The sequence below is a fragment of the Rhea pennata genome, chromosome 19, assembly GCF_028389875.1.
Source record: "Rhea pennata isolate bPtePen1 chromosome 19, bPtePen1.pri, whole genome shotgun sequence".
NCBI classification, from domain to species: Eukaryota; Metazoa; Chordata; class Aves; order Rheiformes; family Rheidae; genus Rhea; species Rhea pennata.
In genome coordinates, this window is record NC_084681.1 from 9,427,716 (window position 1) to 9,454,057 (window position 26,342).

General features: G+C 48.6%; 1 protein-coding gene across 1 annotated transcript in view; it reads right to left on the reverse strand.

Moving 5' to 3' along the window:
* Positions 1-25,866, reverse strand: part of SEPTIN9 (septin 9) — a 126,168-nt gene extending 100,302 nt beyond the window's left edge. The window contains exon 1 of the mRNA XM_062591377.1: positions 25,061-25,866. Within this exon, the coding sequence (XP_062447361.1) occupies positions 25,061-25,082 (22 nt within the window). The 5' untranslated portion in view covers positions 25,083-25,866. The remainder of the gene's footprint in view (positions 1-25,060) is intronic.
* Positions 25,867-26,342: the final 476 nt, after the last annotated feature.

A 26,342-nucleotide genomic window follows, 5' to 3' on the forward strand; every position in this document is an offset into this window, starting at 1 on the left:
ACTTTGGGCAATTTTCTTAAGACAATGTGAGGTGCAGTAGGTTAAGGCCCATGAACAGATTAGCAGAAATTATATTTATTTTAATTACTCGATGAAAGTATTAAATAGCACATTTTACTGTTAAAACCAAACACAGGCAGAAAAAACCTAGTGTTGCATGACAGCGCAGTTATTTTAATGGAAACGTGAGGATTCAGAAACCTTGCTCATCCTCTAACGACTTTAGCACACATGCACACAGAGCACAGCATGTTTCCATTTGCAAAGCCTTTCCCAGCAGCTGAGGGGTGCATTTGACTCCAAACAAAATTGCAGCGCCTTTATCTTGAGGTGCAGAAGACCTCCCCCGATTGCCACCATGTGCGCGCCCTATGGTAGTTGAAGGGGGGGGGAAGCCATTCCCATTACTGAGAAGTTCCCAGCAGAGCCTAATTAGGGAGAGTTTGCAGGAAAAGACACACTGGCCCCTGCACTCGGCTTCCAGATGCGTCTCACTCTTGTTTTCATGTGGCGTCCAAGGCAGGGCTGGAAATTTCATCCCTTCCCAACCAAGAGAAGACGCAGGCACAGGACGGGCTTTCTATACGGAGGTAGCGCAGAGATCACGGCTGGCAGATGCAAAGCCCGGCCCTCCTCCCCCACGCACATCCCAGCTTCCTCAGGCACCCTCCTTCTCCATCCGTCCATCCCTTCCTCCCCCTGCTTCTCAAGTTACGCCGGGCCACTAGACGCAGCTCTCCAAGCCTCCCTCTCGCTCCGCGCAGCTGGGTACGTCATGCCAGAGAGCTGCGAAAGCAGCTTTTATAGATACTGCCTCTGCTGCTCTTTTCAGCTGCCTGTACATGACCTTTTCAACCCCCAAATTTTCCAGTCATAAATATACCAGTTAATAGTAGGAAACTCGCTTCTCTTATGCTTCTCCCCGGCTTCTTGGAGAGGCCGCTTTCGGCAGCTCTTTCTCCCCACGCCAGCCCCCGGTAGTTTCTCCCCGCTCCACAGATATTTCAGGCTCGCAACCAAGTCTGCAGGCACCCGAAAAGCACATGCCGAGGGGCAGGAAGGGCAGCGCGCCGCAGACTGGGCCTCCGGGCCGGCTGTGCCTCCTGATCTCCTTTCTTACCAGCCAAGTTTTTATTAGAATTGTTCTTTTCCAGCCACAGAAAGATCGATAAGAGCGATTCCCACAGCGAGCCCCAGTCCCACACCCACTCGGCTTCCTCCGCGCAGCCCGGACAAAGCGCCGCGAGTCCGCTGCGCTGAGGAGAAGGAAACAAGGGCAGGCGAAGAGAAAGGGGAGGAGGAACGAGCCCAAGTTTCCTCTCCATTCGCAAGCCTTCGGAAACGCCAGGGAAAGCCCAGCTGCCGAGAACAGGCCGAGGCGCGCCGGCCCGCCTTCGTACAGCGCCTGGCGCGGCCCCGGCCTCCCCTCGCCCTCTGAGGCGCCAGCGCAAGGGTGGGAAGAGGTGCCCACGGCCTCCCCTGCCAGCCTAGGTGGAAGGATGGAGACGCCTTCCGGCACGATGAAGGCCCCTGAATCATCCTCTCTGCGGCGGGTGGGGAAAGGATGTCTACCGCCGGCGCAGCAGCTTCCTCTCGGCACCCCGCCAGCCGTGAGAGACGCTCGCGGCGTGGCTCTCCGCTTCCTCCCGCGCGAGCGGGGCGCCGAGGAGCAGCTCTCCCCCACGCCAGGTACGTACGGGCTGCCTGGGACAGCTGGGACGCAGCAGCGGGCCACCCGCTGAAGTCCCCTGCGGCGGCAGCGGGGAGGATGCGCGCCCGCAGCCAAGCCGTGCCTCAGCGCCCAGGTACAGCAAAGTCGAGCTCTCAGCTCAGACAACCGGTCACCTCCCGCAGGGCCAAAGCACGTGGACAGGGGTTGGCAACAGGGCACAGGCACTCCCAGGACATGTACATGGATCTCGCGTGTACCGGTGCGCAGGAAATGTCCACCAGCTCTGTGCAACGTGCAAGCGCCTGCAGCAAGCTTATGGGAGAGCTGTTCGCTGGGAGAGAGCAAACGCTTCCGATGTCTACGCTGGGAGAATCCTGCTCGGCTCCCCCCGGGCCAGCAGCGGCGCAGGTGGTTCTAACGGATTTTGCCCTTTGCGTCATCCTAAGGCAGATGGCTACGTCTGGTCAGATGGACCTTACCCGCAGCTCCACCTCAGCATGACTAGGCCACATGCAGGCATATGCATGGCAGCTATAAAATTAGGCAAGATCGATCCCATAATGAACTCTCAGGCTGGATAAATCCAAATGGGAAACAAAGAATCCAGCCAGGCCTGGCTCACGGAAGAGGATGAAACCAGCTCCCCTCGGGGAAACCAGTCACATAGGCAAGACAAGTCTGTCTTTGTGTTTAAATCTTAGCATCCTCTCTAAAAGCTCTCTGCAAACGCTATCAGACATACAAAACCGAGGTGCTCCCACACTAACCGGATCCCTTTATAATCATGTTGACTCCACACTTCCCTCCTAGCAGAGGCTCGCTGGGCAGCACTAAAGCAGTCATCCCAGCTGCACCTTCAAGGGAAGCGCACTAGACCCAGCAGGAGCCCATGTACTCAGGGCCTGCTTACCTCTCCTGCTAGAAAAACAGGGCCAGGGCAAAGGGGCTGACTGCAAAGATGCCCCTCACCAGATATCCCACTGGCATGCAAGACTGCTCTCTGCTCCGATGTCTTGGATATCAGGTACTCCTAACACCGACTTGCCCTCTCCTACAGAGGCAGGAGTCATGCAGCAGTTTTAAAAAATAGAGTCACTGCAGAGTGGATCCAACACGAAAGGTTTTAGGGAAATTTATTTTGAGGTCCCTCTGTCCCTTTCGCATGCCCAGCAACCCCTGCCTACCCACACACAACTCCTTTACATGAGGAACTCGTGCGCTGTCACTACAGCTCGCAGGCTCACCCTCTTCTGCCGGGGCAGAGAGACCATCAACACCAAGCCTCCTCCAGGGCAAGGCACCGCTCTGGGCTACCTCCATTCACAGCTCGCCTGAGTGATGCTTTCCAAGACCCATCTCTTGGCACCAGCCGCACTTGGCATGTGCGCGCAAGAGATGCAGGGGATTTCAGCCTCCACAAACAAAAGAGGATCCAAAGGCTGTTAGAGATACGCAGCAGGCAGGCCAAACCCGGGGGCCTTACAACAGCATTTGCCCTAAATGGAAAGGGGCCTGCGCCTGTGTGCATGTGCAGAGCACAAGCACCAGAGGGGGACAAGGCACCAAGCCAGGAGGGAGGAGGGGAGATTCCCAATGCTGCAGTGGGAAGCAACAAGAAGAGGAAGGAGACCACCCCCTCATCAAGTACGGACAATAAAACACAGGAGATGAGATGAGTTTTGGAGTCCTGGAATCAGGTAAAATTCAGACACACTTAAGCAACGTGTGCTGCGGCTGTCCGACCCCACACACACCTGGGTAGGATGAAGAGGAAAGCTTGGTGTGGGGCTAACTGTGGGTTTAAAAGTTGCATTTGGCTCTGCGAAAAGCTAATCTCTCCACCAGTGCACTCTGGACAGGAAATGGAGCCGGCCATCAGCTGGGAGACAAAACCACTCACTGGGTATTGCACAGAATCTCACATCTTGCTGGAGGCTCTGGGCTAATTAGCTCTGCTGCTTTTGTTTTGAAATGAAGACTGCAGAGTCAAAATTTCCTAAGTGAGCAGAGCTGGACCTGTGCCCTCGCAGTGACAAAACACGATTTGTTTTATCTCTACCTGCACACAACCCATGCTCTGTTCATACCCATAACCCCTGTAGCGAAGCCCAGCAGGGAAAAGGGAACAGGCCAGTTTCCTCTTCCGATGATATGTGGCCACCATCACTGCACTCAGAAATGAATCAGACCATGGAGCAATGAGAAGTTCATAAGGTGCTTAGCTGCTGTACTGTTTCTGCAATCTCCAGACATGCCTGGCAGGCTGTCTCTGCTCAGCACTCCACATTAGAAGCCAATAAATTTAACTTCACCCTGTGATTTTCTGCTAATACTTCATTTTAATTTGCACCACTAGCACCTAGGATGCCCACAACAGGTCATGGCATCACGGTACTAGATGCTCTACCAACAGAATTAAACCACCATTGTTCAGGAGAAGTTAAAATAAGCTAGAAACAAAACCTGAAGTGACTTTACTTATAAAGGAGTAAAAGGAAGAAAGAGTTGCAGGTATTAAATATTAGCCTTTCCCACTTCAGCAGGGATGGTCAGTGCCTGTTAGCTCAAGGAATGCAGTTATTCCCAGACAAATAATCAAGGGGCAGACTAACATAAGTGAGAAAGTGCAACCAGACCTGAGATCTGTCTTTACATACTCCTTTCTCCTCCGCTCTCCCAAACCTCTAGAAATGCCCTGTGCACCATAACATCTCCAAGTCGGGTTGGTTTAAAGAGCAGTCAACATTCCTGCGAGTCAAATAAAACTGCCTACTGGCTACATCCACTATTTGGGTCACTGGCAACTACTTTTCTACAGAAACACAAACCTTGAAATTATCTGCAACATCCTCCCACAGGAAGGGTCTTGAATCAACCAGTAGGTACAAGCCATTGCTTTTAAGGCCTGGAGCGACAGCTGCTAGCCTCAGACACCTGAGCTACAGATGCCAGCGCCATTCAATTTCCAGAGTCTGCAGATACAGATTCACCTGTTCAGGTAGTTTCCAAACAGTAGTCTTTTCCACAAAGCTTGCTCATAACTTCGGAGACCAGCTGGAGAACTCTTTCCTATACCACAAAGTAAGATAGGATGCCAAGAGCAGCATTGTATACTCCCTCAGAGCGACAGACAGTGACCACATGCAGAAGGAGAGGCAGGCTGACTTGTTCCTGCCTTTGCAATTCCCTGCATCGACCAGCATGAGATGGGTGAGGTTTTCTAGTCAAGTCTGGTGGTGAAGAGACAAACTTTCCCTCTGCTTTGATAAGCCAGGTATCATGGAAGCAGTTAAAGGCTGATTTGCACAAAAGCAGTCAATTTTTTTTGAGAAATAGGTGCCCACTTGGTCTCCTGCCAGTCTGCAGACAGATTTAAGACACATGGGAGTTGAACCTCCGGTTCAAACATCACCATGGCCAAACAGGCCACCTCCTTTACTGGCCTCTGGGAGAGCCTCTGGCAGCACAATAAAAGAAGCATTTAGTAAAGCTACAGGCTCTCTTGAAAAAACTTGAGGACGATGAGCCATTTTGCAGCCAAGCTTCATATAAACATGTTGATAATGATGTTAGCATCAGCACTGGAGATGAATACGGCTGCACGGCAACAGCAGACCTCTCTGTCTGCTTCAAGAAAGCCTCTTTCTTGCAATGCACATGTTCAAGCCATGATCTGTGTCTGCTGCCAGCTACATTCATACCAAAACGTGCTCACCTCATATATCTTCAACACATCCACAGACCTAGGTGAAGCAGGAGTGCAGGAAATATTGTATGGCTCGCTAGCAAATTCCATTGTGTTCTGTGCTGTCATGCTCTTTGCAGAAACATCTATCCTGTCTTCACTTAAACACCTTCATTGGAGTTTAATAATATATAGACCAAGGCCAGTAGTGTTACAGCACCCTCACGTCAGATGTGGCTAAAACCTCTAGTATTTCACAGCTTTGCCCAAACTCATATGAGATAAACTCCTGGACATTCAGCCAGTTCCTGCAGACCCTTTTCTACATGTCTTTGCAAAGATGCTGTCATCTGTGCCCTGCTGTCGCTCAAGCGCCATCAAAACCTTCCCAATTTTCCACTGAGCTCGCAGCCAGGTTTTCAATCTCTAGCACCTGCATGGCTCTCAAGATCACTGCTCAACGCTGGTAAAGGCTGTATCTCCTAGATTGCCCTTCTTCTGGTGTGACATCTGGTGAGTACCAAAACACAGCACTGAAGATAGACATACTGCAGATATTTAACAAGGTAAACAGCACAGACCAGAAAAGCAGGTATTGCTGCAGGCTGACTGGCATAACCTTCTGTGCTGTTTAAGAAAGCTGGAGGGAATCAGTTGACAGTTGTATGTGGCAGCTGAATGTATTCAGTGTTTGGAATTTTTACACAGAGAATTTTCAGTTTTGTAAGTATCAAACAACAAAATTGACACCATAAATCCACATGGATATGGCAAAATTAAATCTTTCAGAGGTCTGAATAGACATCACATTTACTCTTTTTGTTTACTGCTCAGGCTGTCTTAATCTAGAGCCTTGGAGAAGAAAATGAACTGAATTCAGCATTTTCACTGCAATAGTAGCTCAGAAGGTTTCTACTGAGCTTACAAAGTACACAAGATCTCTCCTCTTATGCTAGCCACATGAGTGCTGCTTCATGCTTTTCCTAATTCCTAAAAAGCAAAACAAACAAACAAAAAAGTATTTGCTTCATTCAGACATGGGTTGCTAACAGATGCCAATCCCTCAATCCATTTCAGTTTGACTTCCTACTTAGAGCATCAACCACATCTCTACCATGCAGTGTGTTACCTTCCAAACCTGCAAAAGATCTGGGAAAGTGAAAGACAGATTACCACAGTTTTAGCTGGCTGTTGAGGTAAGAAAACACCAGCAACAGCACCTGATTCCTCAGGCTGTCAAAAACAACATTAGTTTTGTGACACTTGGATTCCTTTATAGTCATGTTGTTGCAGATGCATAATAAAGCCTGCTGATCTCTAAAGGATTGGTCTCGACTTCACTGTCAAACTGATTTGCATTGCCCAGCAGCTTTGCTGATTTCTTGAGAAAAATGCAGGGTTACCTAACTTTTCCCTGCAACAGCCCTTGGTCCAAGATTGCTTAGCTCCTAGCCTCTGAGCTCCATCAATCCTCTGTTGACTTCAGTCAGCATCACAACAGCACAGGAAGCTGCCACAGATACCAAACACTCATCCTGTCAGAGAGGACGATGATACCAGCAGAAGTTAAATGCACCAGGGGAAGATAATCTCACTGAGTTCAAAATAAGAAGAACAATTTCCCCATAGTTATTGCTTCCATTCTACATCATTTAGACATGCTGACCAGCTACCACCTGTCATGATCTTCATGATCATTCCTGTGCAATAATAAACATTTTATTAAAACTATGGAGCAAGCACTTGCAAAGCATAATGAATATTCATACTGCTTTCCACAAAGGTCAGTTGGCATCTCTGCACAGTGCAGGCTCTGCAAAGTCTTTCCTACCCGCTCGCAAGGCACAGAAGCGTGGGAGTTGAACAAGGACGCAGTATTAGCCATTAAACCACAGGATGAGCTTTCAGGAACTGGCAGGCTGGATTGCTGTCAAAAGAAGGCAAGTAGTCCAGCCCAGTCCTTGCATGTCAGATGTGCTGAATATCTACTGACTGTAAGAAAGAGAAGACAACTCATCCCCATCGCGAGAACTAGAAAGTGACAGAGCCTCCCTCAATACATCGCCTTCTAATGGATGTTACTCAGAGGCAACGTTGCACTTGCAAACAATTCTCTTTATCTTCCTGAATCAAGCATAAAAAGGCACACTGAATGCTGTGCTTTTGCTTTCCTTCTACACATAACAATCTTCCAGCTAACACAGAGGAGAGCTGGCAAAACTCTAAGAAGGGTGACAAGGCCTATAAGCAGGATCAAAAATCCCATTTACCAGAGCAAATGTAATTGGAATTGGCTGTAGCCTCTGCACAGAGAGGTGTGGGAAGGGCTGAACCCAAGTGGAATAGACACACTAGCCAGTTTATCACATTATGCAGCAGAAGGATGGTTACCAGGGGATGAACTGGGCATCTTCCAGGGAAAAACATCCCAAGCCAGACACAGTTCAATATGTCCCACACACTCTGAGGTATCCTGCAAAGTTTTCCATCACAAAAATGGAGACCTGGGGCTTTTTTGAATCTCTCATTACCACTCCTGATCTTTTTACAAGGCAGTAACTCTATCTTTCAGCCACACTCACAGAGACACCAAATGTCTATCTCCCTTCTGTCACAAGGGTTCCCCCAGCCCACACCAGACACTAGAGGATGAATTTCCAGCCCCAGTCGTTAGACCTGTTAGACATTTACAGGACATTCTTGGTCTGCATTTTCTTCAGGTGCTTGCTCCTGATGGAGATGTACACAAGCTCTTGGAGCTGCGACAATGGCTGTTCCTCTAGGAACAGCCACAGCATCACCAATCAAGCTTTTCTGAGCAGAGGGCAAGACACAAATTTTGAGGAGAACAAAATCTCCAAGTCTGGCAAGGAAAGAGCCACACACAGCATTATCTACGCTTTCGCTTTCCCTCCCCTCTGACCTTCACCCCCAGAGCTGGGAGTTCCCTGCAGCCAAACCCACTTGGAGTGAGTGCCTTCTCAGCCTGAGCGCCAAGGAAAGCCCCATGGATTACAGTCTGTTGCTCCATTTGTTGTTGGAAAAGCAGAGTGTGTCAAAAATCACTAGAAAAGCAACAGGCTGTTATTTATGACCTAGATTTATTGTCACCCTCCTCCCCCAGGGCCCCTAGAAACATGTTCCAAGTCTCAAAATGCCATGGGATCAGAAGCAAATCCACGAAAAGCAGCCCTTGCATTCCCCAAAGCCTGTGTTTTGCTTCTCCACTTCCCCACACCACCTATCCCCAGAAGCTCCCAGAGGTGTGGCAACCCCTTTTGCCTGTCAGTGTGGAGATAAACGTGACTCCTATGCATACAGCGAAAAATGAAGCGATCACGGTGTCTTTGCTGCTGTGAATGTGCAGGTCCAGCTCCTGCAACATCCAAACTGACTGAAAGTCACATCTGCAATTGGGATTCAGGAAGACACAAGAGTCGTCAATAGAAGGCAAGAGAACTCAAGCAGAGCCACAAAAGCAAGTTAAGACTTTTGAGTATGAACTTTGATGTGCAGGCACCCAAGCCGGCTGGCCTGAGATGATTGTTATGTTCTCCATTAATCCTTAGGAAAGGCTGTGCTGCATAACCAGGCTTTCTTGGCAGCTTTCCCATTTTTTTGTTGTTTTTTTTAATTATTTTTTTCCTTTTTTCCCCCCAGATGTAAAAGTCTAGAATATTTGTGATCTAGTATCAACATCACAAACTGTCTTGGTGACTTCTGCTATCATGAGCCCAAGTTTGTGTGGTACCTTCATGTAAGCATTGAAGCACATTTTGGGGACCATATGCAAGTGCTCCGTTTTCAGCTCCCAGTAACTTCTTTAGCACCTGAAGCCAACATGCCCATGTAGCAGCAGGACCTCAGTGTTGGCACGAGTGCTGACCTCTTCGATCCACTGGCTCTGCCAGAGGTCACTCCTGTTCCTCCCTGGTGCTGAGGACCTCCCACAGTTCCTTGCACAGCTCTGCCTCTGGAAGGGACAGGCTGCAATCTGCAGATTGCACATCCTGGCCCCACCTATAAAACAGGGATGTTGATATAACATGAGGAAAACACTAAGCACAGCAGCATTGGAATATTCTTTCAGCTGGCAGAGTCAATGGAGCTCTGACAGTCCACGCCTGCCCTTAATATTAAAAGGGCAACTTCCTATTTAATAGAAAACAACAAAGCCCTTGTGATATGAGATGGTTCCTGTTCACAACAAAAGCTACAGCTGATGAGCAATATATTAGTTCCAAAACACCACTTCCCAGGCTTCCTGAGAGAGACCAGCTCCCTACAGAGTGACTTCTGCAACTCCATGCTGGAAGAAGAAGAAAAAAAGTGTGTGGGGGGGGGGGGGGAGGGGAGAAAAAAAGAAAAGAGGTGGGCTTGCTGTTATTTATTTTTATTATTATTAAAGTTATTTGTTTTTCAAGCCCATGACACTGGGAACCTGCAGGGCTGATAAATTACTACTCTGCTGTTTATCTGAGATCGGAACCTGAAGACCAAAAGACTGAAAAGCAGCCTGGCGTTATGTCCATGAAGTAAGAATGAAGGGGCAATGAAGGGTATATTTTTTTGATAGATTTGACACATCCACCCCAAAAATCTCATAGCCACCTGAGAGCAATAGTTTGCCTCTGAGAGCAGTTGAACAAATATTGGAAATCCTTAACATTAATTCACTCTCCCAAACACAGGAAAAATACTTAAAATACTTAATCATCTAAGAACGACCTAAGACCCATTAGCTAAGACCTAAAATGATCAGAGTGAAATGTGTGAAAGCCACCAAGAGCTCAGGATAAATAGGGTCCATTTCTCCAAGAACATTTGCGCAGCACAGGGGCCAAAATACATTTTGCTGTCATTAACTGCAGAGTTGGGCTGGAGTTAACCTCACTTTGTGATTTCCCTGGAACAACTCCAGATTCCCCCAGCATAACTAAAAGCTCAGCCCATCCTGTTCTGCCTTTAGTCATGGGCTTGATCGCAGAAATGGATGTGCTGAGGGCTGAAAGTCCTAATGTGTAACCCCTACGGGTGTGCCATTTCCTCTGCCCCGACATCTACGCCCGTGCACAGTCCAAGGACTAGGATGGACGTCAATGCACCCTTCAGACACTTCCAAGTCAGACTCTTGATGGTAAACAACTCAAAATGTGGGCCAGTGCTCATCACTGCTTAGGGCAAGTATCAATTCTGATTAATTTAAGCTAATTTATACATTCCCAGGTGTTGTTCGCTTGAGTATTGGGCTTTAAGAGCATAAGTCAAAGAAATGACTGCCTGCACTTCTTACCAGTGATATCCCTACTACAGACAACAATATAGGAATAAAAATTCCTAATAACAATAGCTACAACTTGTGTTTCTCATCATTTTTGCATCTAGGTAGAGAGATGTTAAATTCTTATTTATTAAAATACCTGAGATAGGGTTTGGATCACACTGCAAGAACACAGACTTGGAAGTCCCCCCTTTAAAACACTCCACTGCTAAGACTTCCCTCAAGGCCCTACCAAATGCAACTAATTCCAGTAGATGCACACGGGCTTTAGATGAGGGTGTTGCCTCCAAGTCTCATTCACAATCTTCGTGATTGTCATGTGTATCACTGTACTCCATACATCCCATATGCAGCAGACGCCAACTTGCCTGCTTTCATCTCATTCCTATTTGCTGTTTAAATGGAGAAGAAACTATGAAACACAGTTCAATTAATATAAGTAGCTTCTCCCAGGTGGCCAGAAGCAAACCAGGGAACAGTCCTGCTACAACTACCCTAAACCACGCTACTTCTCTGCTCCATGTAGGACCATACATCACCTCCTGAACTGGCTGAGGAATCATTTTTGACCAGAGAAGCAGCAACCTGAATTTCAAGACAAAACATAAAATGAGCTTCCGTTAAAAGTGCAGACAGCTTCTTTCCCCTAAGGTATCCTTGCTTTTACACTTCCATGCACTAAGAATTTTAAGCCAGAAGAAGGGAAATTTGACGGTAAAAGCGTACACTTCAGATACATTTGTATGTCAACAGCAGGCACTTTTTATTTCATGGGAAAATCTGTCAGCCAAAGGTCCTGAGCACAACTGTGTAACACCAAGGTGCCTTTGAACAGTACTTCAGGCACAGAACCGGATTTCCCATTATTTATGTTGTGCAATGTTTATTACTTGCTGCTGTCAGGGCAGAGTGCCTCAGACTAGAAAGGGACTAGTGGCTACCTAGAGAACATACTATATGATACAAGAAAAAGTCTATTAAACAAAAGAAATCACTTGCTCAACTCTTACGTTTTCTTGGTACTGTATAATGAATTGTTTCAGAGAAGAGGAGGAGGCCCCATAATTTCTGCCCTTGTTAAGATTCACAGAGGGATTGGCCTCACTCTGCTTGCGATGAGCAGCAAAAAACCCTTCTCTTGGTAAGCCTAGGGCCCAGCAAAAGCTTAAGGCATGCTGCTGCCTACAGAACTCAGGCAAATGCTGCAGCCTGTGATCAAGAGATAGTCTAGGTCTCTGCTGGCCCGGAGAGAGGAAACTGCAGAAAGCAAGAGGAGAGGCAGGACAACATGAAGCCAAGAAAGGGAGAGGTCAGACTGGGTTCCCACTCCCTGCTGCAAAGTGCTCCTGATACTCTTCCTTCTGCCTTTCGTGGCCTCTTCCACAAAATGCTCTATCTTTTCTCCCTATAGGTCAGAACAGCCTGCCAGCACTCTCATTCCTCCAGCTACCTCACTCCCCGTCAGCCGCTACTGCTGCAAACTTTCTGCATCACATGCTTTTGCACATCCCCTTCCTCTGCTCCTCTGTGACCCTTGCGCTGCTGGCCGTCAGCTTCTTGCCTTTGTGCAGAACAAGATGAAGTTTCCTCTCCAGCTGCACATGAAGGGCCCCATTTCTGAGCTGCTTCCCTGCTGGCTGAGATGGCGAGAGGGCCAAGAGCTTGCAGAGCCACTCGTGAACGTCCCAACCTGGGAGCTCACCGTTAGGGCAATCCAGAAAGTTTCCTTTTCTCTTAAATGCAACCACAGCCCCCTTCAGTAGGGATCTGGCCTGTTTGTAGGGCGTTTGGCTGACTTCTGCTCTCACTAGGAACAACGTGTGCAGGCACATGAGCATATTCAGCAGCAGGAACACAGCCACAGCAGCAGCCACTGACATGCCGTATGGCTGCTGGATAAGTAGGCTGCAACAAAAGTGAGCAGAGGAAATCAGAGGTGGGTCTCCACCAATCTGGGAACCAGCTGTGAGTTTAAAGGCTCATTTTAGAAACTCAACTTTTCAACAGTCCTGGTACCGACGTATATCTGAGCCAAGCTAAGATCAGTCCTGTGACCTACCTCCTTTTTGCAGTGTACATAATAGTTGCAAAGTATAGGGTTTGAAGACAGTCCTCCACTGCCATTCCCATAATTCCTGTAGTTTTCAGCTTTTCCAGCCCACTCGTTTCTTCCTCATTCAGGAAGTTTTAGGGCACTTTATGATTCAATGTTTAGCCCTATGCAGGCTACTGTAGTTTGCCTGCACCCATTTAGCACCAGCTCCAGCAAAAGCAGGATAGTGACTCCATATGCAGCTATCTGAGGGGGATTTAACATTCATGGAATTGTGGCAGTTATGAATTCCTGGGCCATATATCATTGTCACATCATTTGGGAATAGTAGACTGGAAGGAGACATCCAAATCAAGCACCAGACACCAGAATCAAAGGGTAGGGGGGACTTCTTAAGATATAGCAATGTCTTCAACATTCTAGTAGCACAACCAGTAAATAGCCTACATATGTAGCCCAGCACTGCTGGTAATACCAGTTTGCTGGAAAAACTGATGGCTAAAGCAGTGTCAGTCCCTGAGCTCAACCTGAACTGAACCAGCTATTCTAGTGGGCATCCTCCAGGGTGAAGACGCCCAAGAACAGGTACCACTAGACCTTCAGCATGGAAAATACTGCCCGTGGCACTTAATTCTCGCTATACAGGGAGCTAGGGAATGGAGAGGGAAGGGTTTCCTGGTTTGTGGCCAATACCGCTGTTCCTCTTATGGAGGATATTGCCTTCACCAGGGTGTGTTTCAGTTGAAGCATGAGACACAATTAATTTCCACCGTTCACTTTCCTTCTCCAGCCATTGGAAAATTTTCAAGTTCCCTGGAAAAAAGAAAAATCCCCAAACAACTAATTGCTCACCAACCATGGCAGTTTTCAAAAGGGGCCCCCTTTCCTGGAGGGCAGCTGTCAATATTGATGTCAACACACCCTTTTTAGGTGGTTGAAGTTGGGTTTGACCAGTTCTCCACTTGAACTGCTTGGAATGCAAGAAAGGAAAAAAATGGTAAATATTTTAGGTGCTGAAGACCTTCTGTTTCCTGGCACAGCAGTTCATCTGCTCTCAAGGTTGCCTGCTTTTCCTCTTCTATCCAGATAAATCACTGAATACAAACACAGCCCTCCCTGTGAGCATTTCTGCAGCGGCATCTCAAGCCTTCCTTGCTCAAAGTCTCATACTGACCCCACAGAGCCAAAAGATGCCATAGGAAAAAGGAAAGCAAGAAAGAGCAAAACTGCTAAATGCTTCAGCATCAGAGAGAGGGGACTCCAGGTGACAAATCACAAGGGAAGTGGCACAGAAATGGCCACATCAAGAGATGATGATCATCTACTGCGGGAGAGGGGGCAAGGGAAAGTGTTGAAGGAACTGCCAGCCAACCACCTCCCCAGGCTGGTGGGACACCATCACTTGAAGGCAGCAGGAAAGGATGAGTGAGTTTATGTCTCCTCCCATCTCCCTAGCAATTAGAGAAGAGCTGGATAGATTTTGATGATGAGAGGAGCAGAGAAGAGACATGTAGTCTTGTGCCTGTGGTGACAGAGGGACAGGCATAGCACCCCAGGAATAAATCTCATACTCTTGCTCCCCAGCACAGTGAAAGATAGATCCAGTCAGAACTAATTATGTCTACACCTAAATGTTCAGCTACTCCTCAACTTCACTCCTCAGATTAGTACCAGCAGTTGCCTTCACCTCCTAGAGAGCCTCCTCTCTGCTCTGCATGGGGTGTTGGCCGAATTCCCACCTTTATAATGACAACTCCCTTGCAGCTGCCTAGCAGAGGATCATGAAGTTCTCATCTATGAAAAGCAGAAAATATCTACCTTATTTTCCATATAGGAAGTTAGACCACATGTGTTAAATGATTTATGCAAGGATACAGAGCAATTTAGTGGAAGAGCAGGAAAGAGACTCCAAAAGTCCAACTTCTTCTAATTGCCACAAGATTATTCCCTCCTGCTAGAGTTTAAAATCTGGCTCACTGATAAATAAAAGCTGTGCCAAAAATACCATGATCTGTTTAGGAGAGAGGGACCCAGATGCTTTAAGTAATGTAGGGAAAAATGACTACTTTTACTGAATAAAATGGATCCATGTATACACACATAGGAATTTATTCTGCTGTAATCCTCACTGATTATTTGCCTTTTTCATAATCAAACTGTAGTCCTATGTCTACTTCTTTCAGATGTGAATTCAAACCTGCAGCTGAATGGCCAAGAGAGCTTCCTGAGGGACTCAAACACAGGAGAGAAAAGTTGACACTTTGCTAGTTGCAGAGATTTGATGGCATCGACATACAAGTGAGTTATGTGCTTGGAAGTGCGGGGCACATCTCCTCAGCCAGTTGTCCTACGTGTCACTGAGCCTTCTCCTCTTTTTCCCTCCTATGCAGTCTCCTGGGTGTGCAGCATGGTGCACGCAGGCACGTACACACACGTGCAGCACGTCGGAGCCCTCCTGGGCTATAATGGCTGCAAGAACCATCTCTTCTTCCACGAATTACGAGCAAACACCAAGCCTTAAAGCATCTTCCCAAAGCTCTGATTTTCAGAGCAGACTGAGGACCCTATTGGGAAGTTAACACTGCCATCTAATGGCACCAACCCCGCTCAGTAAAGTGGCCTCAAAATCTCTTGCAGACTTCAGATTTTATAGAAGAGGAGGCAGCACACAAACATTGCCTCCCCCATAGCCCCTACCCAGCTAGCTCTTTGCAGCAGCCTTTTACATACAAGTAGCCTGTTGTGCGTCTTTTGCTGTCTCTTGAGGCTGCATGTCACCAGCCTTGCTAGCAGACAGAGACTTGCATCTCAGGGATGTGGCAGGTCAGTGGTCTGCGCAGGGATGTTCTGCCCACCTCGTTCCAGGTGGAATGAGGCCAGCCCCACTGCATGTAGCCCCAGCCTACAGCTGCTCCCTGTTCCTCCACTCCCAAGCCCTTGCCACCCGGTTATTCCCAGGCATATCCCACCCCTGGGAATGGGAATGAGTCACTGGGACTGAAAGACACATGAGTCAAAAAAAGAGAATTAGAGTGATGCCTCAGGGGATAAATATATCCTCCCTTAGTCCTCTGGAAACCAGTAATTCAGATCGCTGGGCTATAGTCACTGATAACCTCACTTGAAATACTGAAAGACCCTCTCTCTGATCTTGCAAAGCCAGTTCAGGGACATCAGTCTTCTGACCCCAGGAGTCACCTACTTTTCAGAGGCATTCAAGTAGTTAATGAAGCCAACTAAGTATTGTTAGTGATTACCCATAGCTAACACCTCTTATACAAGGATCCCCTCCACATATATACTAAAAAAGAACAGCTATTGGTTCCCGGAGCATTACATATAAGGTAGAGGTTTGCAGAGACTAACTGAAGTGGTTAAAATAGCCTCCTCTCTCTCCTTTATAGACAGTGTAGTCAGGGTAACAGGTCTCTGGACTGGAAAGTTGGAGATCCTACACTGATCAGTTGTGCAGACGCAGGCAATTTGCTCCATCTCTGCACAAGTCATATAGACTTTGTCTCTAGATGCATCTACAGTCAGCACAGATAATTATCCAAAGTAACAGAGCGAGGGAGGTTCACACGAAACGCTACTGGGCAAAAGAAAACACTTTGTGAAATGGACATCCAAAATGAGCATTTGTTCCAGATCGGGCAGTAGGTTGTACCAACAGCCAGCAGGATAACGCTCTGTATTTCAAGCACTCTATAAATTGGAAGATCTCCATGTCCTTCACTTACGGACTAGGTAGAGCCAAGGACTAGCTGCCACAACAGCTTGTTTTCTAAACTGACCAGCCTCAGATATTTTAGAGGAAGGTGCTGAGATGCATAGCCTCACATCTAACTAGGCTATTCTCCTTCCCTCCCCTATCTTGAATAAAGGCTTGTGGAAACCTCAAAGTGCAACTGAACATCTCGGAGCCAGAGAAACAGAGGGAACACATGCCTTGCTGTAGTTCACAAAAATCAGGGGCAGAGGGACAAAATCCAAGGCCTACGTGACCAGAGCAATTCTAACTGGTGTAGTGTGTAATGTAGTCTACACAAAGTGATGGTTCTCATCAGCCTGACAATAAACTAGAAATGAACTCTGGACTTGACGCCTGGATTTGAGTCCAGATTCACATTTCCCAGTCTACAGTTTCACACCAGGACAGAGTCCCCCAAAGCTGCCCTCTAGCTTCTTAGGTGTCCTTCAAAGCAAGCATCTTCACCACCCATTTAGAATTTTCTCTTTCCTCTCGTTCCCCTAAACTACGTCAACAGACTTGTCCAGAACAAAGGCCCTAGCAAGCCTCCTTCACTGCCGAGTCCTGATACCAGAGGCCCCACAGTGCTTTATCCGAGCGGCTCACCCACGGTGAGTCACTGCATCCCACATATGCCAGGCAGGCTAGATACTCTCCCACACCAAAAAGGATCAAGCACTCTGACAAAGCCTAGCATGGACTAAGCACATGCCCATAGGTCCTGACACTTCCCACATGTCAGCTTCTCCCCCCGGTAGCAAGGGTTTGCATACGTCACCAAAGCCACTGTTCAGTACCATGACTGAGAACTTGAAACATGCAGCCCTGGAGAGAAGGAACATCTGAAACTAATAAAAATGCATGTCCTGCACTCATCAGAAAGCAAAGGAAAGACCATTACATGCCGGCAAGCAGCACCAGATGGCAGAGGACGAGCTGCCAGCAAGGGGGATGCTGCAGGCAGCTCCAGGGCATATACAGATATTCCCAGAAGTTCTGGAGACAAGGAAGGAGAGCACAGCTTGGGGTTAATGAAACAAGAAGTCACTCTTAAGACAGCAGTTCATAGATATATGGGCTAATATCTTAATTAGCAACCACAGAGGGTGCCCAAACCTTTGGGCCTTGAGCCCACTTTTCCAAATCTAATGAGATTTTAAGGAATCAACATTTCAGACAACAAAATAACCAAAGTGTAAGAATTTCCAAGCTTCAGTTCTGTCCTGGAAAACTTCCACATGAGCACTCATGTACCTACATAGCTGCCTTATACTGTGCCCTGCTGCTCTTCTGGAGAAGAAAACCAGGACAGTCCAGGGGTTTCACATCTGGTCTTGGCTTTACACTGAGAATGACAATACAGCAAGAGCCTCAGGAGTCTGGCTGTGACTGATTCGGAGAATCTGTGCCTTGCACCATGGTTTAATTTTCTAGATGAGAGCGCCAAGACGAGACGCTAACAAACCTTTTTTGCACAGCCTCGAGCCACAAACTTCCTGACGGTTCATGGTCAAAACTGCAATCTGTAGATTTTGCAGAACTAACGGCAGGCTCGCTCATGAATCCTACATCCAAGTAATCACATTTATGATTTTGAAAATTAGTTTCCCTGGAACCCGTAATTTGCTCCAAGACCTACTGCTTTAGTTTATAAGGTACCTGGTAACAGAATCACAAAATTAACACGAAGCTGTTTAGGTAGTATCAATTTCACATTGGTATGAACCACGTCAAGCCAAAATATCCACTTTCTAGTCTCTTACATGATTATTATCTGTAAAACTAATGTATTTTGTTCACCTGTAAAATCATTCTTATTCTTCCCCAAGCCACAGGAGAGAGCTATTTAGAAGCCTCCAACAACACTCGTAGCATCAGCAATACCATAGCTCTGCCAAACGTTATGTTGAGGGAACATTTTCCTTCACTTCAATAGCAGCTTCATCCCGTAGCCATGTGTGGGGTACCCAGCTGCTAGCACAGCACAAATAAATACAACAGCAGCAGCCTGAAGCATTAGAGAGGACAGAAAAAGAGGAAATGCTATACTCCATGCAAGCTCAAAGAGGGGCATGGGGGAGTTAGTTTTCTGTGTTGGTGTTTGGAAAGGAAGCTGTACTTGCAAGTAAAAGCCTTTGATGAGAAGGCAGTGGGCACAGCCAGTCTCCCTAGAAACTCAAGTTTAAAGCATTCAAGGGACACTGGTTAAGCACACATGTAAAGGACAGTATACTGTCATTTTCAACTGTTCTCAGCAAGTATCCATCAAGCACAAATAGTCTGGGTTGAATAGCTTCAGAAGTTCAGACATGTGCCAGCCAGAGACCCACAACTCCCCATGCTGCATGCATGCATGTTTAGAAACCTCCAGGTTTCTGAATGTACTTCTCCACTCCCATGTACAGTCCAGCACCACTGTTATCCTCACCTCACCTACCGAGAACTTCAGTTCAGAGACCCAAAGGCCAGATTCTTACACCAAATCAATGTGTAATGGGAGTAAAAAAGCCTTTTCCTAAGGATTAACAGAAAATCTGGAACAGAGGAAGAAATTTAACCTAAATTCCCTCAAGTCTCAGACCATCCCTAAGATGAGATTCCCTCCCCATCAGACCTTCCCCTATACAATGGCAGAGGAGACCTGGCAGCAGGCAGCACCCACACTTAGCATGACAGCAGACCTTGCAGCATGAAGCATTGTTGCTCTCTAACATCTTATTCTGTCCTGCCAGCATTAGTTACAGCTGCAAGTACTACTGCATGGAGAAGCCAAGAGGACACAGATACTGTGCTTCTGAGATCACTAAGGCAACAGAAGACATGTGTTGACCCAGACATACTTCCCTAACTACGTACTTGCTCCTACTCAGCATTATGGTATGCTGGACCTTGGAATCGCTCTGACTTGCATGAGAAATGTCCTCCCTCATCCCTAGCAGCATGGGAATCACTCTGCTGGGAAGCTCCAAGTCATTCAGCAAAGCACAAAGCAGGAGGGCAGGCAGGAAAGGAGCTCCTATGCTGGGGTTAGCCAAGTTCAACTGAGAAGTGTCAAAAAGCATTACCTACGTTGTCAGGCAAAAGATGAGTTGTGCGCCATACTGGGATTGTATTTAATGGTGATGAGCATAAATTCCAGCAGATTTAAGAGCAGACATCAGGAAATGGATAATGCTTCATACCTCAACATGCCTCAGGCAACGGAGGAGGTGTATCCGCTGGCCAAGCAAGAACGTATATCCCAGAACACACTGGGAGCAGTGCAGAGCATGCTGAAAACACTGCAGCCTCATGAAACCCATGTCCAGCCCCGAGAGGAGGTCAGGATGAACCTATTCGATTATTAGATGAACTAAAACACACGGTCACAACAGGTTACCACTCTGAATCTACCTGGAAAGTAGACACTTGAACAAGAACTGTGATGAAAGAACTGAAAGTACTTTTACAGTGCCTAGGACATAGGCCTACAACCTTGGGGCAGGCCACCACAGGCTTCAGCAAACTGCAGGTGATTAGCACAGTGTAGGCCATGCAACAGGACACCAACAGAAGCAACAGAAAGGAACATTAAGGATGGCACAAAGGCATAGAAAGGCACCTCTAGGTGCTGTCCTGGATGAATGCAGTGATGTCTAACAGAAGGGAGAAGAATCTAGACTCCAAATGACTGGCCTGGCACGCCATCAGTGTAATGTGTTGCAAGGCAAGGGAAAAAGACAGTGATTTGGTAAAAAAGGGTGTGTAGCTGGGAGAGGAGCATTAGAAAGAAACATGTCAGACTCCAAGCAACTGCTTTAATTCCTATTTCTCAGAAACAGTAGAACACCAAAAATACCAGAGACAAAGGACAGCTAGAGGGATCAGAAAAAAACCCAACCTTTCTGCTCCACTACCTGCATTTTAAAAATTGCCATTTGTAACAGAGAGACAGCACATTTCCTCTCAACAATCCTTCACACTTCCAGTGTTCAGAAAAGATCACTACATTCTTTCCTACTGCTCATGTCCAGGACTGTAGGGGTTTCCTACATGGCTCTGAGGACCAATGAAGATACTCTGCCTTAACACATTTAGTCCTGAAAGATGCTGCCTACACAGCTGTTGAAAGCTACACTCACTTCAAACAGTGGCAGTCTCCTTGGTGCTCTGATCCTTTAAGTTCATAAAATTAAATATAAAGCCTCAAATTAAATTTTATATACATATGTACACACAGACTTACACATGTAAGTACCTGTGGATACACACACACACATATATATGTATATATATGACTGAAAGATTAATAGACAATCACCAGATAGGTTAATAAACAGTTCATCATTCATTCTGGAGCTCAACAGATTGCTTATAAGCACCTCCAGCACTTCCAGCAGGGACCTCCTGGGCCTTGTGTAACATGCCACTCCTTGCAATCAGGAATTACGTTCACCTACTGATCATTTGTTAACTCTTGCACTAGGTTTTCAAAGGGATCTTTTAAAAAGTGACCTTGATTTACCTGGGAGATCAGACTTCCTTTCCGGTGATGGTTGCACCCCATCACCACAGTAAATGATCCCCTACCTTCTGGGGTTGCTAGTGACCCTTTCTTTTCTTTTTTAAGAGATCAAGGGCCCCACAGCTTTATCATTAAATGCTTTGTAGAAAGATATAGACTAATCAAAATAGCTGTCTCCTAGGGAAAGGAAGGACAGCCAGCTCCACCTGAGAAACACCCCTGCTGCCCCTAAAACAAACTAAAGGCAGAGAAGAAGGGCAGATGTGACCGAGAAAACAACTCCAGAGCACGGCTCCCAGGCCCCAAAACCCTGGAGAGGGATACCTGGAAACAAATCACCGCAGAGCTAAGGCTCTCCATGTTGAATTAGCTTGTGGACTTTGTTCCACGTGATGGGGGAGATGGTTTAATCCAGATGAAAAGCAACTAGCAGGTTATACAATTATTATTATTACATTTATACTGGCACCTAATGACACCACCTGAGATTAAGTACCTTGTTATAGAGACTGACAGAGATGTTCACTGTCCTCGAGCAGGCAAGGACTTCTCAGGGTTGGCCTAAGCCTGGAGATGAATCTTTCAAGGCAGGTATACCCCAACGTCTCCCTCGTGCCCCCTCCTGATGTCCACCTGCTCCAGCATCAACCTGCCTGTAGAAAGGCTGAGAAAAACCTCTTAAACTCAGCACTGTGCACAGCTCTGCCCCTACAAGGGAGCAAGGGATGAGGCAGGTGACAACCTCCTCCATACGCTGCTGAGGTGCCCAGATGCAATGGTGATAGGTGCCTACAAGGCCCTCAGGGAGCAGCTGGGCAGGATGCGTACAGACAACACAATCTGAACAGGCCTTTGCATGCAGCAGGACTCGGAGGGTATTACCAGTGCTCCTGGCACACGGTTACAGTGTTACCTCACACATCTGATTCCTTTCTCCTGCAGCACTGGGCACTCGCCATCACCAGGGCCAGGATCCCGCATTAGGGACATCACTCAACTGCAGAAACGCCTGAGCTTGCCTAAGCCAGAGAAAGCTCTGGGGGCCATGCTCTGCTCCAGCAGCTGTGGAAAACCAGCCCTCAAGGAGAAGAAAAGAGGCCCAATTCCCAGTCTCTGCGGTACCCTAACACCAGTCTGGCAGCAGTACATTCAGATCAGGAGTTATTTATTCCTACCCACAGCAAAATATTAATTAAAAGCATGTTGAGGGCCAAAGCAGTGCTGCTGGAACGTGGCCAGCTCAGCGTCAGTGCAGTAGGCCAGAGTGAGCAGCTCCCCCCTGCCACCAGCACGAGCAGCAGCATTGCCAGCTCCCTTGTGCCATCGAGGAAGCAATTCCCAAACCGCATCCAGGCACAGGGCAGACTGTGCCACTGAGGCAAGTCCATCTCTCACGTACCCAGGAACGTCTTAGACCTAACAGCCAGCGGTACCACAGCCAGCTGCAAGCAAGAGTCCAGCCCCAGGATGTAGCTGGACCATCAGCTAGCAAATGCCAGTCTCACGCCTGGCAGTCGGCCAGAATGAGATTTGCCAAGTCACTTGCCCTGGGAATCAGCACTGCACCATAGACCTGGGAAGCAAACAGCGTAACTAAATGATGTTCTCAGTTGTGTTTCCAGAATCTCACTCAACGAGATTTTCCTGTGGCTCCATGCACAGATTTCACTTTCCCTTTAACCTTTCCATTATTGCCATTATTTTAGGCTGCTTTCCCTGCCTAGATTAACTCCTCCAAACCAGGCATCATGGATAAGGCCTAATACCAACCCTTCTTCCCATCTGTTTCTCCATCCTGTATTTCATGCCTGAGCTCCGTTTCAGAAGCTCTGCCGAGACGGCCAGTACGGCTCTCCCCGACACGGGCCTGCTCACTGGCAGCAGCACTCTCCCGGTGTTTCCCGTGGCTGTTCCTGCTTCCTCGTCCAGGCTGGAGCATGACAGCGAGCGTTCAGCATCCTTTGCCAAGCCCACAGGCACAACTGCCTTCAGTTAAGGCACGTTTGCGTTTACCTACGGCTTGGCACATGCTGCCGCACACACCTGCCTGCCGTGTTCGTCAGCCGGGTTGCATCGATGCCGGATTACCTGGCTCCCCTCCCGGCAACCTGTGACTCAGCTGGATTTGAAATACCCATGAAAAATCAGGTTCCAGCAGGGGTCAGTGAAATACATACACATAATAAGAAGTTAGCACACATGCGAGTTTGCGAATGTTGCTAGTGATCCCTGGGGCTAGCAAGAGCTCTTGCATCTTCACACACACACTCTCCACCAGGGTCTTCCTGCCCACGGGATGCTCTGCGCCATGCAAGCGGTTGAGAGCCAGCCTGAGGCCAGAGGGCTCTTTGCTTGCTGCAGCGGTTGAACACGCTGAGTATGCAGAAACCCATCTCAGACACTTTCCTGGGACAGGGCGCGCGCCTCAGATCATGGCGCTAGAGCCCAAAATTGGAGCGCGCTTGCTCACCAGCAATCTTTTGCAAACCCCACCACTTCTCTTAGCAGAGAAAGGGAAACTAGTGCTGCGCAGAGGATGTAACAGGGGATTTAAAAGGCCAGCTCAGGCTGTGCTGCCCCCTCCTCTGCTTCTGCGGCCACAGGCAGCTTGTGTGCTCCTCCAGCAGAGGCCTGCACGCAGCAGGACCAGGCTGCCCAGGGCAGAGCACTGCGGTGCTGAAACGTGCACCATCCAGCTACGAGCGGCACACAGGGATGCTTTGTAGTGGCTCAAACCAGAGGAGAAAACACGAGCAAGAGGGATGGAGTGAGAGGGAGAAGTTATCATCTGCGTTCCTCAAAGGCGGTGGGAAGCTGAGGATGCTCTTGCAGGTAAGCGTCCTCCCAGACCGAACCGGGAGCTCGAAGCCTCGCTCAGATGGGGCCCTGCGGGTCCAGTTTGGGCCGACAACGGGAGCAGCCTTCTCCAACCACAGTTTCACTCCACCCTGGCTTGAGCGTTTCCTATCCTCCTGATCGTTTTCCGTCCAGCGCCGATGCCCAGTGGGGAATGCCCGGGAAGCGGAGGGCCTCGTGCCCACGCTGGACCAGCGTGGAGGTGGGAAGGGGCAACAACCACTGCATTAGACCAGGGTGCTTGCAAAGTGGTTTTGCTCCCCGCTGCTTCACGCTCTCTTTGGCATCCTCTGTCCTCTTCGAGCATGCCGAGATCGAGACACTCCCCCCCTCCTCGGAAAAAGCCACACTGCCTTTCTCACCTCCCTGGTTTGGGGAGTAAACTGTTACCATTACGGCCATCCGGCAAATGCTACGAGAGCCGCTCTCCGAAGCCTCGACATCCGACCAGCCAACGCACCCGGGAGCCGTTTTTGGAACCGCACAGCCATGCACCATTAGCCAGGATTTGCAGGGAAGCAGGGGAATTAAAGGGAGTTATTCATCGCTCTTTTTATCGCCCTCGGTCCCCTCCCCGCCACCCCTACACCCACACGCTTGGCCGGCAAGGTAAAGCACAAGTTGCGCTGCCTGCGCGAGCTCCAGCGTTACACAACCTACAGCCGCGCACGCAGCCGCGAGGCCCCGTCCCGCAGCTTCTGCCCGGCAAAAGAGGTGTTTTGGGAGGGCAAAAGAAGGGGAAGAGACTTTGGCAGGCAGAGAAAGCGCAGCCACAACACGCAATCACACAAACTGAGGAGCCAACCTTCAGAAGAGAAATGCATCTCCATGCCAAGAGCTCGGCTATTTTCCTCTCTCTTCCCAGCTCGGAGCGCTGAGCTAACAGGCTCAGCATTCATCCCCCTCGCGCCGCGCGGCAAATGGGAGCGGAGAGGGGGAGAGCGAGACTCAAATGAAATCCAGACCTAGCAGTTTCTTTTTTTTTCCCTCCTTTTTTTTTTTTTTTTTTTTTTTTTTTACTTTTTCCCCCAGTGCCCCCTGGGCTTCTCCTGGAACCACATTCTGTCTAGAGGACTCAGGAGGATGGGAAAAAAAAAGAAAAAGAAAAGTAAAAAGGCAGCATTGCAAAAAATAAATAAATAAAAGAATTCACTGAAATCAAACCAGAGTGTGGCTGTTTCTCTTCTTAAAGTGCAGAAGCTACTGGAAAGGTAGGAGAGCAGAAGCAAGATAAAACATTAAAAGATCAATAGCCTACCTGAAATCCGGTCCCTCTCCATTACTACGGGATATATTTAGCATCCGCGTGTCACGGCCGTCCCTTTTTTCGGTGGCGTCCCCTTCTTTCACCCACTCTCCCTTCCTCCTTGCCTCGCCTCCTCCTCCTCTTCCAAAAAAAGCTCTTTGTCTGGTCTAATTTCTTCAATCTGTTGCAATCACGAACGCATCCAAATTACCACATTTCCATGTGCTGATCATATGTTTGTGCTCCAAACTGAAGTAGCTTTGTCTCTTTGAAATGAAAAAGAGTGAGAGAGAAAGAGAAAGGAAGAAAAAAACAGAAAAAGGGGGTGCATGACCCGAAAATTCTGTAGCTCCCTGAAATACTCCACCAGGCACAGGAAAACTGAAAATCCCAAGTCCTCCGTAAAACGGTCTTAAAGCTACAGCGTGCGAGTGTCCAGGGGAACGCTCCAGTCTCCACAGTTCTCTCTTAATATCCACCAGGAGATGCTTAAGGAAGTTGGCTCCTTGCAATAACAGAGCGAACAACTCATCCAGCTTCTCAAATCTCTCCTTGCTTCCCCGGTCTTATTCTGCTGCTATTTCCTCTCTTCCCCTCCTCCTTCCTTGGCTAGAGCATTTTAAAAGAGCAAAGATCCTGCTTGTTTCCCCACCCAGCCAGGTCTGAAGTTTCGGTTCATGCATAAACTATTCGGCTGATGAAGGCTGACTTCATTCGCAGGCACAGCATCGCGGGCTGCGGCTACCAGGCAGCGCCCGAGCGCCGCGCGTGTTTACTCTCCCCGCTGCGAGCCTGCCGGCGAGTTTTACTACCGGATCCTGGCAAGGAGTCCCCCCGCTTCGCCGTCGCACGGCCGCCGGCTGCGCCCTCCCCTCGGCGAGGCAGCGATAAGGCGAGGACGGCTGGAGCCGGCGCGCCAGAAGCCACCGGCCTCGCAGTCGGCGGAGCGGGGCTGGGCTTTGAGAGCGCCGCTCGCGTGCCGCAAAGCGCCGGGAGGCTGCCGGGGCGCGGAGCGAGCGGAGCAGCCCCACCGGGCGGCTGGACGTCCGGGATGCGCTGGCACGCCCGCGGCTGCGACGGGCTGCTCTTCGTGGAAACTTCCACCTGGCCAGCGGCCAGAGACGGGCGGCGGAGGCTTTGGCTCAGCACCTCCTCTGACACGGCGCCCGCGGGCTCAGCGCTGCCCGTAGCCCGGACCTGATGCGACCTCAGCTCTCGGGCACAGGCCGGGGGGGGGGGGGGGGGGGGCCAGGCTGCGCTGCCGGCTTCGGGGAGCGCCGCATTTCCTCAGCAC